This window comes from Phodopus roborovskii, unplaced genomic scaffold, assembly GCF_943737965.1.
Source record: "Phodopus roborovskii unplaced genomic scaffold, PHOROB, whole genome shotgun sequence".
Lineage (NCBI taxonomy): Eukaryota > Metazoa > Chordata > Mammalia > Rodentia > Cricetidae > Phodopus > Phodopus roborovskii.
The window spans coordinates 3833408-3850320 of record NW_026126417.1 but is presented as its reverse complement, the minus strand read 5'-3'; the positions used below and the strand labels follow the sequence as shown (position 1 = coordinate 3850320).

The 16913-nt window shown below is 38.6% G+C and overlaps 2 protein-coding genes and 1 pseudogene across 2 annotated transcripts; 1 reads left to right on the top strand and 2 right to left on the bottom strand.

The window, feature by feature from the left end:
• The first annotated feature begins 1959 nt into the window (after positions 1-1959).
• On the top strand, positions 1960-2899 carry LOC127221718 (olfactory receptor 4F15-like). The gene is given in 2 exon segments (XM_051183730.1): positions 1960-2583; positions 2585-2899. Coding segments are annotated over 2 exon segments (939 nt in total).
• Positions 2900-7284: 4385 nt separating this feature from the next.
• LOC127221703 (pre-mRNA 3' end processing protein WDR33-like) lies at positions 7285-9696 on the bottom strand (annotated as a pseudogene).
• A 1937-nt stretch (positions 9697-11633) lies between these two features.
• On the bottom strand, positions 11634-12572 carry LOC127221702 (olfactory receptor 4F3/4F16/4F29). The gene has a single exon (XM_051183721.1). The coding sequence runs from the start codon at positions 12570-12572 to the stop codon at positions 11634-11636; it is 939 nt and encodes a 312-aa protein (XP_051039678.1).
• Positions 12573-16913: the final 4341 nt, after the last annotated feature.

The following is a 16913-nucleotide window of genomic DNA, read 5'->3' as shown; positions in this document are numbered from 1 at the left end:
AGCTGAAAAGCTGTGTATTATAAAGAATGATTAGTAAGAGCCTGGAGATCTTGGTGTTTGTGTAAAGTTTCATGATACTTGGTGATAATTATTTTTGTATAGGTCACCTCACTGCCCACCTGCAGCACCTGTTCCTTGTCCCTAAACAACTACTGTCCTCTTCTACCCATGCTGTGACCTGACCACTGTCCTTTGTTGCTTCTGTGCTTTATAACTCAGCAACCACACTGTCCCCAAGCACACACACAGACAATCTGCCTATTTCCTCCCAGTATTTTATTTGCCATTCTTTTACCCAATTCAAGTTTATGTTGAAAACATGTAAATTTTATATGAGGTATTTCTTGCCTTTGGGAGTCAAGTGGATGTGCAGATCTATAATAGAGGGTGTTTTTAATACCAGCCCATAACCCTTTAGACCACAAACAGACTTTATTGAAAGTGAATAATGGCCCCATTTTGAAACGTTAGATGCCTTTTATTGACTTTTTTAAATTAGTGGCTGAGGCTTCCTAATTATTTTTACAACAGAATTTTCCCGTACAACTTTTCTCTGTGTAGTTAAACAAGTACAGGAATGACCTTTGGATCTTGTAATAGCCGTTAATTGGCATGCTATTTACATACTATTGGTTTGATGCCAACTGACTATTGGTTTGATACACTCCTAAATGTCAGCCCTCAGTCCCAAGAATTTATCCCTTCATTCAGCAAGTGTGAAGCACTTGTCATCAGGCTTTTTGAGTCCTTGTTAGTGACATGATAGTGGCAGAAGCTACACATGGGAACCAAACATGATTTTCATATCAAATTAAACTGTTTTATTTTGCACTTCCAGGGATCAAACATAGGCTTCACACATGCTAAGAGAGTACTCTACCACTGGGCAACACCTCCAGAAAGAAGCTACATTTCAGTTCAAGACATGGACATTTATACAATTATGAATGACAAAGTGAACTAAATACTAACATTAGTTAGGTCTTCATTATCACTGCAATGAAACACAATGATCTAAAGCAAGTTGGGGAAGAAATGATTTATTTTGCTTACACTTCCACATCACTGTTCATCATCAAAGTCAGGACAGAAAATTAAACAGGGCAGGAACCTGGAGGCAGGAGCTGATATAGAAGCATTGGAGGAGTGCTGCTTGCTGGCTTGTTCTTCAATGGCTTGTTCAATCTGCTTTCTGATAGAACCCAGGACCACCCAATGATCACTAATTAGGACAATGCCCTATATGCTTGCCTAGTCTTAATGGAGGCATTTTCTCAATTGAGGTTCCCTCCACTCAGATGACTCTATCTTGGGTCAAGCTGACATAAAAATAACCAAGACAAAAGCATTGAGTGTTATGAAGACTCCCTCAGAATGTGATGTCACAAATAAGTGCATGTTTACCAGGATTTTGAGAATTAGACTTTGTGTATTACATCATACAATGACAGACATTTTGGAAGTCAAAGAAAAAAAAGAAATGTTTACAGTTGAATTGAATAATAAAAAATAAGTGGAGAGACTTTTAGAGCTATATATGGTACATATTGTTAGGTGGCTCATATGAATAGCTGAAATCATATCAATTCATAGGAATGTGGTCAAAGGGATTTAAAAATGACCTTTTTTTGTCATCCAGATAGAATATCCTGGACAAGAGGAAATGGAAAATACCCACTTAATATTAAACAACAACAGAGAACAAATTGGTCCAGAGGTAGAAATTATTTAGTGGTAGTAGCTTTGAAAACTATGACACCATGTGGAAATCAACTAGCCCAACCAAGAGGAAGCCTATGCACATGTGATTAAGTGTTTTCCTGTGTGTAATGTTAATGTAATAATTACTTCCCTGGTTGAAGGCTTTCTTTCTCGAACACTAGCTCTTGCCTAAGTAAGCTGTTCTCATTTCCATTCTTCCCTCAGCAAAGAAGAGTGCTGAGTCCAACATCTGGAGTGATGTATGGAACGAATCGCTCTGTGGTATCCGAGTTTGTGTTCCTCTGGATCACTAATATATGGGAAATTCAGTTTTCACTTTTTGTCTTCACCTTGCTGTTCTACTCTGCAAGCATGATTGGCAACCTTGTCATTGTGCTCACTGTAACCTTGGATGCTCATCTAAACTCCCCCCTGTACTTTCTCTTGGCTAATCTCTCAGTCATTGATATGATATTCTGCTCAATCCCAGCCCCTAAGATGATCTGTGACATTTTTAAGAAACACAAAAGCATCTCGTTCTGGGGGTGTATAACTCAGATCTTCTTCAGTCATGCAGTTGGGGGCACTGAGATGGTGCTGCTCATAGCGATGGCTTTTGACAGATATGTAGCCATATGTAAGCCTCTGCACTATCTGATCATCATGAGCCCATGGGTGTGTCTATTCTTTTTAGTCACTTCCTGGGTCATTGGCCTTATTCACTCAGTGGTACAATTGGTGTTTGTGGCAGACTTGCCTTTCTGTGATCCTAATACGTTGGACAGTTTTTATTGTGACCTCCCCCAGCTCCTCAGACTTGCCTGCACAAACACTCAAGAGCTTGAGCTCATAGTCACTGTCAACAGTGGACACATTTCTGTGGGTTCCTTTTTTCTTACTGGTCATTTCCTATATTTTCATTCTGTTCACTGTTTGGAAACATTCTTCTGGTGGATTGTCGAAGGCCCTTTCCACTCTTTCAGCCCATGTCATTGTGGTCATCTTGTTCTTTTGGCCACTGATGTTTTTCTATACATGGCCATCACCAACATCACATCTGGATAAATATCTTGCTATTTTTGATGCATTTATCACTCCCTTTTTGAATCCAGTCATCTATACATTCAGGAACAAAGACATGAAAGTGGCACTGGGGAGACTTTGGAGCTATCTTAGGCACTACAGGAAAATGTCATAAAATGTTTTTCTGTGATGGTACAACTATAGATGCTCCATCATGGTCATTGCAGAATGTCACAGGCATTCCTAAGATTTATGTGATGCTGCATGCCCATAAACTGTGCCATTGGTTACACTATTAGAAATGGTGTTAATGATTGACACTCTGTAAAACAGAATAATAAGATCAATTCAGTGTCCTTTATAATTTACAATTCTAAAAGTCCATGATCTAGGGAAATTTCATAACATAAATCAAAGAATGATATTTTACCTCTTTCTATAGTAGAAAGACTATTCCATTAAAAGATAAATTGCAGTCACATGATCTTTAATCTGCTCACTATCTACCTTGATATTAAGTTTCTTGTTTTTAATATGTTTGTTTTCCCTTGTTCCAGTCTCTGTATATTTCACTCTTTATCATATTCCTCTGTATTACAGTCTGAGAAATTTTTGTCTTATGTGTAGAATATTAGAATTGAAAGTTGAAGTGATTGGCCAAAGCTATTTGTTCCAATCTCCTTAAGTTAAAATAAACAATACTTTTTACTTTCTTCTTTTTTCATATATTACATCTAGACTGCAATTTTCCCTCCCTTCATTCATTCCAGTTCTTCCTCACTTTTTGCCCCTTTCCTAGACACACTCCTCCCCCCATTTCCCTTCAGAAAAGAGCAAGCCTCCCAAGGATATCAACCAAAGATGGCATAACTAGTTCCAATAAGACTAGGCACATATCTGATGGGAGATGTCATTCTGTAAAATGTTTCTTATACTGGTTAATGAATAAAGCACCGTTGGCCAATAGGAAAGCAAGATAGGCGGGACTAGGAGACAAGGAGAAGAGAGGAAGTAGTAGGGAGATTCAAGATGGACAATGGAGAGAAAATGCCAGCCCCTCCCTCTGGTAAGATAAGACCACGTGGCAGTACTTAGATTAATAGAAATGGGTTAATATTTAAGACAGAGCTAGCCGATAAGAAACTAGTAACTGGCCAACAGAATTATATCTAATATAGAGTCTCTGTGTTATTTTGGGCTGGTACGGTAGTGGGACCAGACCGGAGGGGAAAAAACCTACCATAACAAACTGATGCCCACATGGCTAATAAAAACTTCCACTTAAAACTTAACAAAAGCTAAAAAAAAAGAAAAGGAAGGAAAGAAAGGAAAGGAAAGGAAAGGAAAGGAAAGGAAAGAGAAAACAAAAGCGTTTTAGAAACAAAAGAACAGAGAAAAGCAAGGCTTCTTGGTAATAGCACTTTTCTCAGTTGGACTCTGTTTTGCTGGAAACAAGCAGAGATTTGTACTGCTTCTTTAAGGGTTTCCTGACTCAGCATAAGCGGCAAAAAACCTTAAAGCTTTTAAAGAATTCTGCTAACAACTAAAGGTTGTATATGAGAGCTGGCAATGACAATGACCACATCTCCAAGCTGGCAACATGCCGCTGGGTGCAGCATAGACCAAGGCAGTAAGCACAGCTCTCAATTCTGGGGGTAAAAGTACCCACCGACTCTGCAACAAGAAATACAAATAAACAATATAATCACCTAACCATCTTACTCACAGAGAGTAGATCAATTTTTCATGCCTAGATCTCTTACCATTTGTTTACATAACCTCAGCCTTGAAGTTATACAGACAAAGGTATCTAAGAATTTAAGGAGTGGCAAGTAGAGAGTCATGCTTCCTATTTCAACAGAATGGAATACATTAAAAGTCACTTATTTTTGCCTGCTGCACCCAACCATCCCACAGCATTCTGAAGTGTTCTGCCAATGTGTCTTGGGTTGCTAAGTTTTATAGCTATGTAATTAATAAAAGAAGATTTTTTATTTTGAATTATTGCTGGTTTTATATCGTGTTAATTACATTACAATTCTAATACCAGAGAACTCTTACCATATTTTTCTTTCTTTTCTTAGTTACTATCCCATTCATAGTGATTTACTTTTTTAAATATATGAACTATTTTCTTCCCTCTCTACTGTTCCTCAGCACCAATTACAATGAGATCATTAGGATTCTTTTCTCCACCCTCTGCCTCTGTGACCCACTGAAAACAAGCCAGAAAACTGTTTTTTAATCTTTCTGGAAACGCTGCTGGCTTTCTTTATTATGTCACGTGAACCTACCCTCCTGGTTTTCCCGTCATGGTTTCCATCTCATCGCCTTCTGTGTGTGCTTAATCAAGCCTTCCATCCTCAGATCTGAGTCTTTCTTAAACCCAGCTTCTACATATTTTAGCTTTAGGTGACCAGCTCTATAATCTAAAAACTCATCTGAAAGAGACTTTCTGGTGTCTCACGTGGATACAAGTAAGAGAGTTTCTTCAAGGGCTTAGGAATGTTTATGCTCTGGTTTCCATTGGTATGTGTTAGGAGCACTTTCTGCCAGTCTGGTCACAGAGTCGCATTAGCACTGAAATGACGCAGAGACTCATTAGTTATAAATCTGTTGGCCAATGGTTAGAGCCTCTTATTGGTTAGCTCTTTCTTAGCTATTAGCTCATTTCTATCAGTCTAAGTGTTTCCATGTGGTCTTACCAGAGAAAGAGAGAGTCCAGACCTCATATTCCTCTCATGGCCTACATCTTGACGCCTCTCTACTACATCTCCCAGAATCCTCCTTGTCTCCTACTCCCACATATCTTGCTTTCCTATTGGCCAAAAGGGCTCTATTCATTAACAAATAAGAGAAACATATTTACAGAATGACATCTCTCATCAGGTGTGCTTTGTTTTTCTTTGCTTTTGCAGTGCTGGAGATCAAACCAGACCTTATACACAACGGGCAAGAGCTCTATAGCTCAGCTACCTCCCCAACTATTTCCCAGCTTTTGTACCAAACATTTCTTTAGTATAGGAGTACTAGAACATAAAGGGATGATATTCCAAATTGCTTAAAGACTGTACAAAAAAATATTCCATATCTCTTGTTGAAAAATAGTCCAAGAAAAGTGATACATGTTTCACAGAATTCTTTTTAATGAGTGAAACGCCAAAGAGATGATCAGAAGTTCAGGCACTTGACACTAAACTGGAAGACCTGAGATCATGCCTGAATTTAATCCCTGGGTCCCACTTGTCTGAAAGAGAGAAGACTTCAAAAGCTTTTCTCTGATCACCAATATTCACCATGGCACATGAACCCAAGTATGTAAAATAAATGGTATAAATTTCTTTTAAAAATAAAAATAATAAAATATGACATCAAACGAACTGCCTAATTTTGCACACCTGACTATTAAATCCAATCGGCAGTTCTTGCAATCACTTTTTTAAGTAACTGAATAAGGAAAAGTATCTGAAAAAAAATGCCAAAAACTTTAAGAGTGACACCAGCAATGATTCATTGGGTAGAATCTGTTTTCATTTAGTGACATGCATATATAAGACCCCCAATGCATGACATCTAATCTCAGCTCTTCATTTCACTCATTCAAACTATTTAACCTCTTCATGCATAAAGTCTAGATCCTGCATGAAAGAGGGGTTAAACGTCTGAAACTCCCTTTTGACCTAGACTATCATTCCTCAACCTATGGGTCACAAACCTCTATCTCCAAAAAAATTTCATTAGAATTCTTATGAGTATCAAAACTACAGTTATGAAGTAGCAACAGAAGTAATTTTATGGTTAGGTGTCACCACAACAAGAGGAACTGTTATTAAAGGATCACAGCATTAGCAAGGTTAAGAATCACTGACCTAAATACACAACAGTTTTTTCATGCCTCCCACTCCCAAGCACTGGAATTATAGGCATAAATGATCACATTATGGCTCTTCAATTATGTGTTTAAGTATGCCATAATAAAATACCAAAGTAATGAGCTTAATATGTTAGAAGAAATTATCAAAATGATTTGCTTATAAAAAATATAAAATTAGCTGGGCAGTGGTGGCACATGACTTTAATCCTAGCATTAGAGAGGCAAAGGCACATGGATCTCTGTGAGTTCAAAGCCAGCCTGGTCTACAGAGCTAGTTCCCAGATAGGCTCCAATGCAATACAAAGAAACCTCGAAAAACCAAAACATATATATATATATATGTATGTATGTATGTATGTATGTATATGTATGTATGTATATGTATATATATATATATAAATTTAGTTGATAAAAATACATTGAATACATATTATATTCTACTTTTCATGCCCAGAAATTTAGAAATTTGTTTATAATGTTCAGTCATGGGAGCTGGGCATGGTGGTACACACCTTTAATCCCAGCACTCAGAGAGGCAGAGGCAGGTAGACCTCTGTGAGTTTGAGGCTAACCTAGTCCACAAAGTGAGTTCCAGGCCAGTCAGGACTATTAAACAGAAGAAACCCTGTCTCAAAAAAAAAAAAAAAAAAAAAAAAAAAAAAAAAAGGATGAGGAACTTGGGTCTTTTAAACACTTGAATATGCTATTGCTTTTTTTTTTTTTTTATCAGAGCATGTAGCAAATTTATTATCCGTGGGTGAGAAACTGTTACATGAAGACACACAGCAGGGGAAAGAGGTCAGCATTTAACAGATCATCCATGCTTCTCAGACAGGGAAAAATAAAAACACTGGGCTGCACATTATAAACAGGAGAAGGAAGTATCCAGTGAAGAAGGCCTTAAAGAGAATGTAGTCAGCTAACATATGCATCTCATCCAGAACTCAAAAGAATAGGGTTTTTTTCTTTTCAGTTTACCATCAATATTGAGAGAACTCAGTGCATTACTAGTTCCTATCATTCATTACCTGTGCTCGTTTTAGTCTATTTCCTGTATCAACAAAACATGGGGAACTTCCTTAACAGTGAAAATGGATGTATTCTACTCTAATATGTCTGCATATAATCAGTTATGCCACAGAGGAATACTGCTCAAAACATGAGCATCAGTTTCTGCCTCAGACACTTAAACTTCAAAAATAAGCTAACTAGCAATAAGCAGGCTAGCAAGACTTACTGCTCAACATCTTTACATAAGTTTCTCACTTATTTAAAAGGCTTATGAAAACCACATGCTTTCTTCCAGGTGTAAAGCAATCCCATAAATGTTGTACCTCTGGAGCAAAACTTAAAATGTACATCAGATTTCTTTTTAAAGCCAATGACTCTGCTACACAAGAGGGAGCCAGTTTTCTTCCAGGGTGTAAAAAACCATCAAGATTTTCAATGAACTGTATAAACTCCCCTGAACTTCTGAATGACTAACAGTGGGGGGAAAATATTAGCATGACACTGAGGCCAAAGTCTATAAAGCAGAAACATGTATATGCAACAAGTTTTGTAGATTCTGAAAGTAGAAACAAGCAACTGCCAATGGTGTTTCTAAAGTCAACCTCTTCCCACATGTGGATGGCACAACCTTAAAAGAATGCTTCTTAGCTTTATTCTGAGGCTGCAGCAACTCTTCAGGCTTTTCTTGAAAGTCTTTCCCCCAGTTTTACTATACATTTCTCACTGTTATGTAAAAACATACAACTCACTGAAAATGTTTTAACTCCACTCATACATTTGCATAAGTCATGTTATCAACAGTGAATCAGAAGAAAAGTCCTAGAGTCTTCTTTGACAAAGATTTGCTTACAGCTGCAAAGCATGAAGAACCCATTCATTACTCCGTTAATGTTTGCCACGTCCAGAGAGTTATCTGTGAGGTTTTTAGTCCTATACTTTGTTTTTGAAGTCGTGGCAGAACCAAGCCAACCAGGTCTTCACTTAAACCTCTTTTTTTTTTTCTTGACTTTTGTGTGGATTCTGAAGGTGATTTCTGTAGGCTTTAGATTTTATTCAGTTGTATAATTAAAGACTGAATTCTTTATTTGGAATATTCTTGTCTTACACAGTAGATAATAAAAAGGAATAACATATACTCATTATTAACCATAAATGAAAAGAGAAAACCAGTGCAAAATGTGGCAGACAATACATCTCTAACATATTGCAAAGGCTGATACCAAGACAAAACTACTTCAGAAAGGTGCCAGCAAAATGGTGAGTGTGTGAAAACAAAGAGAAATATTGTGTTCATAAGGTGCAGAAAGTTTCCCAGAATCTGAGAGAGCCCATGCATCTCTGCACCCAGAATACACTTAGAGAGTAATTTAACCATGACAATAGGGACTACAGAAAATGGTATATTGTGTATAAACCTGGCATCTCTAATCGCCTCCTTATGTGCCTGGAACATCTTGACGTTGTTCATGTTGGATTGCCAATATTTCACATATCCTCCATGACCTGCTGTCAACATCCACATGTCATTATGTGACCAAGTCATGGCCCTCACAGGGCTATCATAAGCCTGCAATATGGTTTTGAAGTTGAAAGTCAGCCCTTTCCACAAGGTGAACTCTCCACTAGAAGCTCCAGTGACCAACCGTCTTCCTTCTGGAGTCCACCTCACAACAAACACTGGGCATTTTACTTTGTTGAAGTCCTAACAAATTTTGTTGTTACTGCATTCATAGGATTATTCAACATTCCTATAGGTGGGACAAGATCATTATAATAACCTGCATCCGGCTGAATGGCCCGCATATCTCTCTGGTCTCTTTGCCATATCCTATTCTCCAAATACAATTACAGAAGGGTTATAGTCTATAGTTTTTCGGTTCACAGCTTTTCTCATCCGTTTTCCATCAAAGGTAAGTTGCTGCATTGCTTGCTGCTGTGCAAAATCGGGTCGTTTATAAAATAGTTGTCGGGGTGCCTGGTGCTGAAACCTTGGCATATGGAAAAATCGTGGAGGAGATCCAATTTCTGTAGCCATGGTGATGTTTTCCTACTAGGTCACGTGGGAGGCCGGGAGGGGCGCCTAATCGCGAGCGTAGGGAATGTCTCTCCCATCTGGTCCTCTTCCCTTCTCCCCACTCTCAATTCCTCTCCTTCAAAGATGCAGCCGCCATCTTCCCCGAGGAGCCACCAAGCGTACGCCTGTGCGTCATCACGCCCACCGAATATGCTATTACTATTGCTCTGGGTTGCCCCTTGGAGGTTGAAGATAAGGATAAGTCTCTATTGCTAAAGACACCATATATTTTTGACACAGGACTCAGATTAGAGCTGGCTCTAACCTGACAGCCTCCTTCCTGTGGTCTTAGCTTTTACAGCACCAGAAAGTGCTAGGAAAGCTGCCAAAGAAGGGAAGCAAACAGTAGTTCTAACCAGCTGTGATGCCAATTGACGACAACAATGGCTAGCATGTCAAGATATCCCTAAAAGTGCAATAGTGATTCTCATATTGTAGCAGTAACCAACAGCTGTCTAGGTATACTTAAAGCCTACTCACCAGGAGGGAAATCATGTCAGGTTCTGTAAGCCTAGCTAACTAAGCAAGAGCAATGGGGTGGTGGATCTTAGAGAAGAACCTACTACTGTCACTTTACTAGACTAGCATAATTCCTGGCTACACTCTAAAATTTGTCCTTCCACCCACAGTTACGTGTATCTCTTACCATCATCAAACAAGATTCGTTTTGCAGTAGATGAAGAACATATTTTAAAAGCCACAATTTGTCATAATGTGGAGAACATCTACAACACAGCTAGTAACCTGTGGCTCAGGGAACATCATAGAAGAGAGGGTGGGAAGATTGCAAGAACCAAAGGACCAGGAAGTCTGCTGTGAGAGTATGTCTCCTAGAAATGACAGGGAAATTACAACCATAGAGTTGGGGCAAGCACATGGGAGTAATAAGCTCTGTGCCAGATTTCTTACCAAATCTCTGCTGTTTTAATCCTTTGACACTACTAGAACACAGTTTTCAAAGGAGTAAAGTGGTTTTAAGGCCTAATCTGTGCTTGCCATAAGCACTGGTTAGTATACATAAATAGCTGTAATCTAGTGCTCCAATTTCAGGATGATACTGTGGTAAACATAAAAAGTAATTTTAAAGTCTGGGCATTATGGTATATACCTTTAAGCCCATCTTTCAGGAGACAGAGTCAGGTGGATCTCTGTGAGCTTAAGGACAGCCTGGTCTACACAGTGAAATCCAGAACAGCCAGGAATATGTAAAAGACCATCTCAAAAATACAAATGGTAATTTTAAAGTCATGACTGTTTACTTTTCCTTATACAAAGGCAGTATACACTGAGGGGATAAGGCAGATGCTATTGCTTTAATGTCTACTATGCTCATTTTTTCTCATTTATCACAGGTGATTCCACAATGTCTCACCCAGAGTCTCATTTTTTTTAAAAAAAGAAATCCAAAAAAATGGGTTGTTGATTGTACATATAGTTATGGATATACATATGTATGCAGTAATAATAATCAAAGAAAAAGATTCTATCAGATAGAGAGGTTGAGAAGAGTTGGGAGGAGGGTACCTGGGAGGGAGTAGAGGTAGGAAAAGGAGGGAAAAAGAGGTGCAATTCTACTTCTGTTAAAAACATTTTTTAATGTGTAACAATTGCAAATTTTCTCATATTTGCAGAACAGTTTTTTCATATTGTGCATCGTAAAGCCAAACAAAAGATAACAAAGAAGATGTAAGAAGGGAAATGCAGAATGATACATGTACTAGGTCAGTCCAGAGCCCTCTGTATCAAGAGTTCCATATTAATACATTTTGTTCCAACACATTACATTAAAAGAATACATCTTCCTAGGTTATAAGTAGAAAATACATAAAGAAAATCTTGTGTGTTGGTAATTTCACTAGTAAGTAAAGAATATGTGTGGCTGTGTGTCTTTAGAGTCTTAACTGTAATTAAGAAAACATTAAGACACATGTCTTTGTTGATACCACATTCTTAAAACACATTCTGGAAACTTGGCATTAGACTGAATATCCTTCTCATTGCTGCCTTCATCTCTTTGTTCCTAAAAGTATAGATTACTGGGTTCAGAAATGGGGTAATTATTACATCAAAAATGGCAAGGAATTTATCTACAGGCACTGTAAGAAAAGGCCATGAATACACAAAGATACATGGGCCAAAAAACAATACCACCACTGTGACGTGGGCTGACAATGTAGAGAGAGCCTTAGATGAGCCTCCAGAAGAATGCTGCCAAACAGTGGCCAGCATAAATGCATAGGAGATCATCAGCATGATAAAAGTTCCTAGAGAGATGAAGCCACTGTTGGCCGTAACCATGAGATCCAGCCTGTATGTGACTGTGCAGGCAAGCTTAATAAAGCGAGGAAGATCACAGTAAAAGCTGTCCACTTCACTGTGGCCACAGAACTGAAGGTTTACAACAAATGCAATTTGGATTAGTGAATGCATGATTCCAATGGTCCAAGTCACTACTAAGAGTAAAATGCATGTCCTTGGGTTCATGATGGTGAGGTAGTGGAGGGGCTTACATATAGCAATGTAGCGGTCATAGGCCATGACTATGAGCAGCACCATCTCTGTTCCTCCACTGACATGAATGAAGAACATCTGAGTGATGCAGCCTTGAAGGGAAATGACTTTTCTCTCCTTTAAAAGATCAAAAATCATCTTGGGAACTGTAATGGAGGATATACACATATCAATAAAGGAGAGGTTGGCAAGCAGGAAGTACATGGGAGAGTGTAAATGGGGGTCAGAGATCACAGTGAGTACAACTAAGAAATTTCCTAAAATGCCCGCCACATAGAACATAGAGAAAACCAGAAAGAGGACAACACATATCTCCAAAGAACTGGCAAATCCCATCAGCACGATTTCAGACACCACTGAATGATTTTCTCCCCGCATGATCTCAGTTACTTTTGGTTCCAGATTTTCCTGAAAGAACAGTAAAATAAGAAAGTGGGATTACTGCACAGGTGACATCAGAGTAGCAGAACCTCTAGGAAATAAATGCTGAGGGATCTTATTGTAGGAAGTTGACCTCATACTATCATAGGAGCTTGATTAGCAATTTACCATCATAGTCCCTAACATTGTACCTTGAAGTCTATAAGATAGGCAGAAAAGAAGAGAGCTCCAATGTAAATTTGAGAACAAAAATAAGCCAGAACTCAAAAGCAAGATCTAGAGTCTACAAGGACAGATAGAAGCTAGTTTATATCTTATTGGCAGGGCATGGGAAGACTCAAGTCTGTAGGTTAGGTGTTCATAGAGGCAAGAAGCAAACTAAATACATCCATTAACAGAAATGTCTTGTGTAGAATTCCTGGTAGGTAGTTATCTATGATCAACTCTATGGAGGGTGAACAAGCTAGCTCCTGATTTAGCATACCTATGGTTGGACAATTATAATAGTCTTCTATCTAATGAGAGATATGTTTTCATTCATCTTTAATAATAAGTCTGTTTTTATAATTTGAAATCAAGCAGAACTAACAAAATCCATTTTTCATATGACAACATTTCAAATATTTGAAGCTATCTTTCATATCTAGCCAACATCACCAATCTATAAGAAAAATGTCTGATTTTTTAATTGTATCACATTGAACTTTGCTTACAATTCTGATTATATTCCTGTTTTGTTGTTTGTTTGTGGTTTTGGTTTCGTTTTTAAAACCGTCTCATTCTAGTCATACCAGCCTATAACCAATCCACTATATAGTCCAGATTTGCCTCATGGCAATCCTCCTACTTCAGTCCTTGAGTGCTGTGGTCACTACCATGAGCCATCATGCTCAGTTTTATTATATTGCTATGTAAAAAAGGAGAACATCGGAGAGCCACCGGATACGGTTCAGACATGGCCAAGTCCAAGACCCACACCACATATAGCCAGTCCCGGAAATGACACAGAAATGGCATCAAGAAACCCCGATCACAAAGATATGGATCTCTTAAGGAGGTTGACCCCCAAGTTCCTGAGGAACATGCACTTTGCCAAGAAACACAACAAGAAAGGCTTGAAGAAGATGCAGGCAAACAATGCAAAAGCAATGAGTGTATGAGTATAGGCCAAGGCCCTTGTGCAGCCCAAGTTGGTTAAGCCCAAGATGCCAAAGGGTCCCAGCCCCAAACTCAGTGGTCTTGCTTTCATTGCTCACCCCAAGCTTGGGAAGAGGATTAAAATCTACATGGCCAAAGGTCATAGGCTCTGTAACCAAAGCCCAAGGTTCAAACCACGGCAGAGGCCTCGGCTCCAGCTAAGGCCCAGGCTGCAACTCCAGCTCAGGCTCCCAAAGGCACCCAGGACCTTTGAAGGCCCCATAGAAAAGGTTTCTGCCACTGCTACTGTGAAGACAGATGGACTGATGTGACACATCTACACACTCTGCAGATGATCTGTGCCCTATGCTGTTTTTACAAATAAACTTGAGGCAAGACCTGTTTTAAAAAAAAATAGGGAACATGGCCCACCAAATCACTAAGCAGGGCTCATATGGTCTCACAGAGACTGAAGTGGCAAGCATGGAGCCTGCACAGGAATGCACCACGTCCTACATATATGTTACAGCTGTTAGCTTAGTGGTTTTGTGGGACTCCTAACAGTGAACAGGTATGTCCCCGACTCTTTTGCCTGCTCTTGAGATTCTTTTCCTCCTATTGGGTTGCCTTGTAATGCCTTGATATGATGGATTTGCCTTATCTTATTGTATCTTTTTTATTCCTGTTTAGCTGCCATCTGTTAAAGGCTTGCTCTTTTCTGAAGAAGAAATGGAGAGGAAGTGAATCTGTGGGAGAGGAGAGGTGGGAGCAGGAGCTGGGAGGAGAGAAGGGATGGGAAATTGTGGTGAGGATGTATTTTATGAGAGAAGAATATTTTCAATAAAAAAATATTGTAAAACAAAACTGGCAGATTATATAACTATTACTCATGGTAATTATGGACATAGAACTCTTTTGATGAAAAATTTATTGTAACTTTGGAGAACAGTCCCAGAACTAATGATAGCAGAAAGAAATAATACATAACTAATAGATACTACTAAAGAGAAAATAGAGTAAAATACATGGATGCTTACTGCTGCTTGTTCCTATTAGATGTAGTCAAGAATCTAAAGAACTGAAGTGGGACCTAGGGCATGAGAGGAAGAATATTTAACCTTATACTTATGATTCTTAAAACAAACCTTAAGGTCTCAGCACAATTTCATAGAGTAATACTCAAATAAACAAATATTACCAAAAGCAAGCCTCCCCTGAAAACTGCTGCACAACAGTTACTTCTTAAATGTCCTTTTTTTTCTTTCTCTCTCTTTTTTTTTGGCTTGGTTTGTTTTGTTTTGTTTGTTTGTTTATTTGCCACTACTGTCTCTTGTTTTGAGATAAGATCTCACTATGTAGCCCAGGCTGGCCTCAAACTCACTATCCTCCTGACTCTGCCTTAGGAGTCTTGCACGTGCAGGATATGTCAGCCACACCTAGCCATGTATGGTGTTTCCTGCAGATATGACTGTTGATAAGATAGAAAGCTAAATAATCTCATAGCTGCATTTGGAAAATCAGTCATATTAAAACTCAGTTACCGCATGGCCTTTCAACTATGTGTAAAAACTACCCCCACAGTTCGGATGACATGATCTACCAAAAAGTCGAGAAACAGATAACTAGCTAAATCTGCAAAAGTTGTATTTTAAAAAATAGGATATTTCCCCCTGTCTTATTTTATGAGACAATCTGATTTCCAAAACTCATACTGACAAGAGGACAAAAATAAGAAAGAACAGCTTTGAATGCCCAGATACAAGTTTCTAATGAGTTTGGGACATAAGTTCCATATTAAAAGCCAGTGTTTTCCAAAGGAAAGTTGGAAAAAAGCAGAACGAACTGTAATACAGGCCAAAGCAAGCCTCCAGCAGAGGGAGATTTGTCATGAGCTTTTGACCATCAAACAATTCCACGTGATTTGGAAATTGTTGGGCATCTATTCCATCATCATCACAGTTTCACTCAGTCATCTACACCTTGAGCACCACACCATAAAGGACAGGGATTGATAAAGCAGAACCGAAGAAAAGGGATGGCCATCTAGTAGCTGCCTGCTCAGGCCCTCAACTAAGCAGCACCTCCATTTTTGAAGGGAAATCTGGGTAGCAGAGAGAACAAGAGATTATAGTGTTTTCATCCAGACATGAGGGCTGGAGATTTAGGTCAGTGGTAGAGTACACTGGGTACAGCCAGCATGTCTGGAAAGAAAACAATAATAATAATAATAATAACAACAACAACAACAACATTAAGGTAATTGAGTGAAAAATGGACATGCAAAGACCAAAGTTTGCATCCTTAATTGTTTTGTTTTACTTTTCCCTCTTTTCATATTGCTGTCATAAAGAGAAAAAACACAGGACATTGCTAACATAATATTCTTAACCCTAGAACGGAAGAAAAAATACAAAAGTGTGGAAGTTCTCTAAGGTTCTGAGAACACTACCTTTTAACCCAGTTGGTGAATGCAATAAGGATTCTTTTTTTCTCCCTTTTCTCTTAGATTTTTTATTTTTATCTTATGTGTATGAGTGTTTTGTTTGCATGTGTTATGTACATTACATGCATTCAGTAACCATGGAGGCCAGAAAAGGGCATTAGATGCTCCGGAATTGTCATTACAGGCAATTGCAAGCTGCCATATGGGTGGTTGGAATCAAGCCTGGATCCTCTGGAAGAGCAGCATATGCTCTTAACTGCTGAGCCATCTCTCCATCCCCCATTTGATTGTCCTTAACATGCAAAGGTTTTTTTAACACAGTCATTGGATATAGAATATATATCACAGATTTTTAAATAACAGTACAAAGTAAAAAAAAAATAGGTGTGGGCATTCCCAAGAAAGGAAACATATACAAAGATATAGAAGAAAGAGACAGTAAGTAGATCAAAAGCAAAAGTACTTTTGGGGCTTCACTGTAAGGTTGTGTAGGAGGAACACAAGACATAAAAATATAAATGACTTCAGAGCCCCTCAAAAGCTGAGCTAAAAGAAATTAAATTCTACTACGTGGGGGAGTTACCTGGAGGTTTGGGTGGGTGAGTGAGTAGGTGGGTAGGTAGTGGGTTTTGTTTTATTTTGTTTTGTTTTGTTTTGTTTGAGACAAAGTCTTACTGTGTAGACTGAGCTAGTCTGGAACTTCCTGTGTAGGTCAACCTGACCTTGAACTCAGAGATCTACAAACCTGAGTGCTAAGA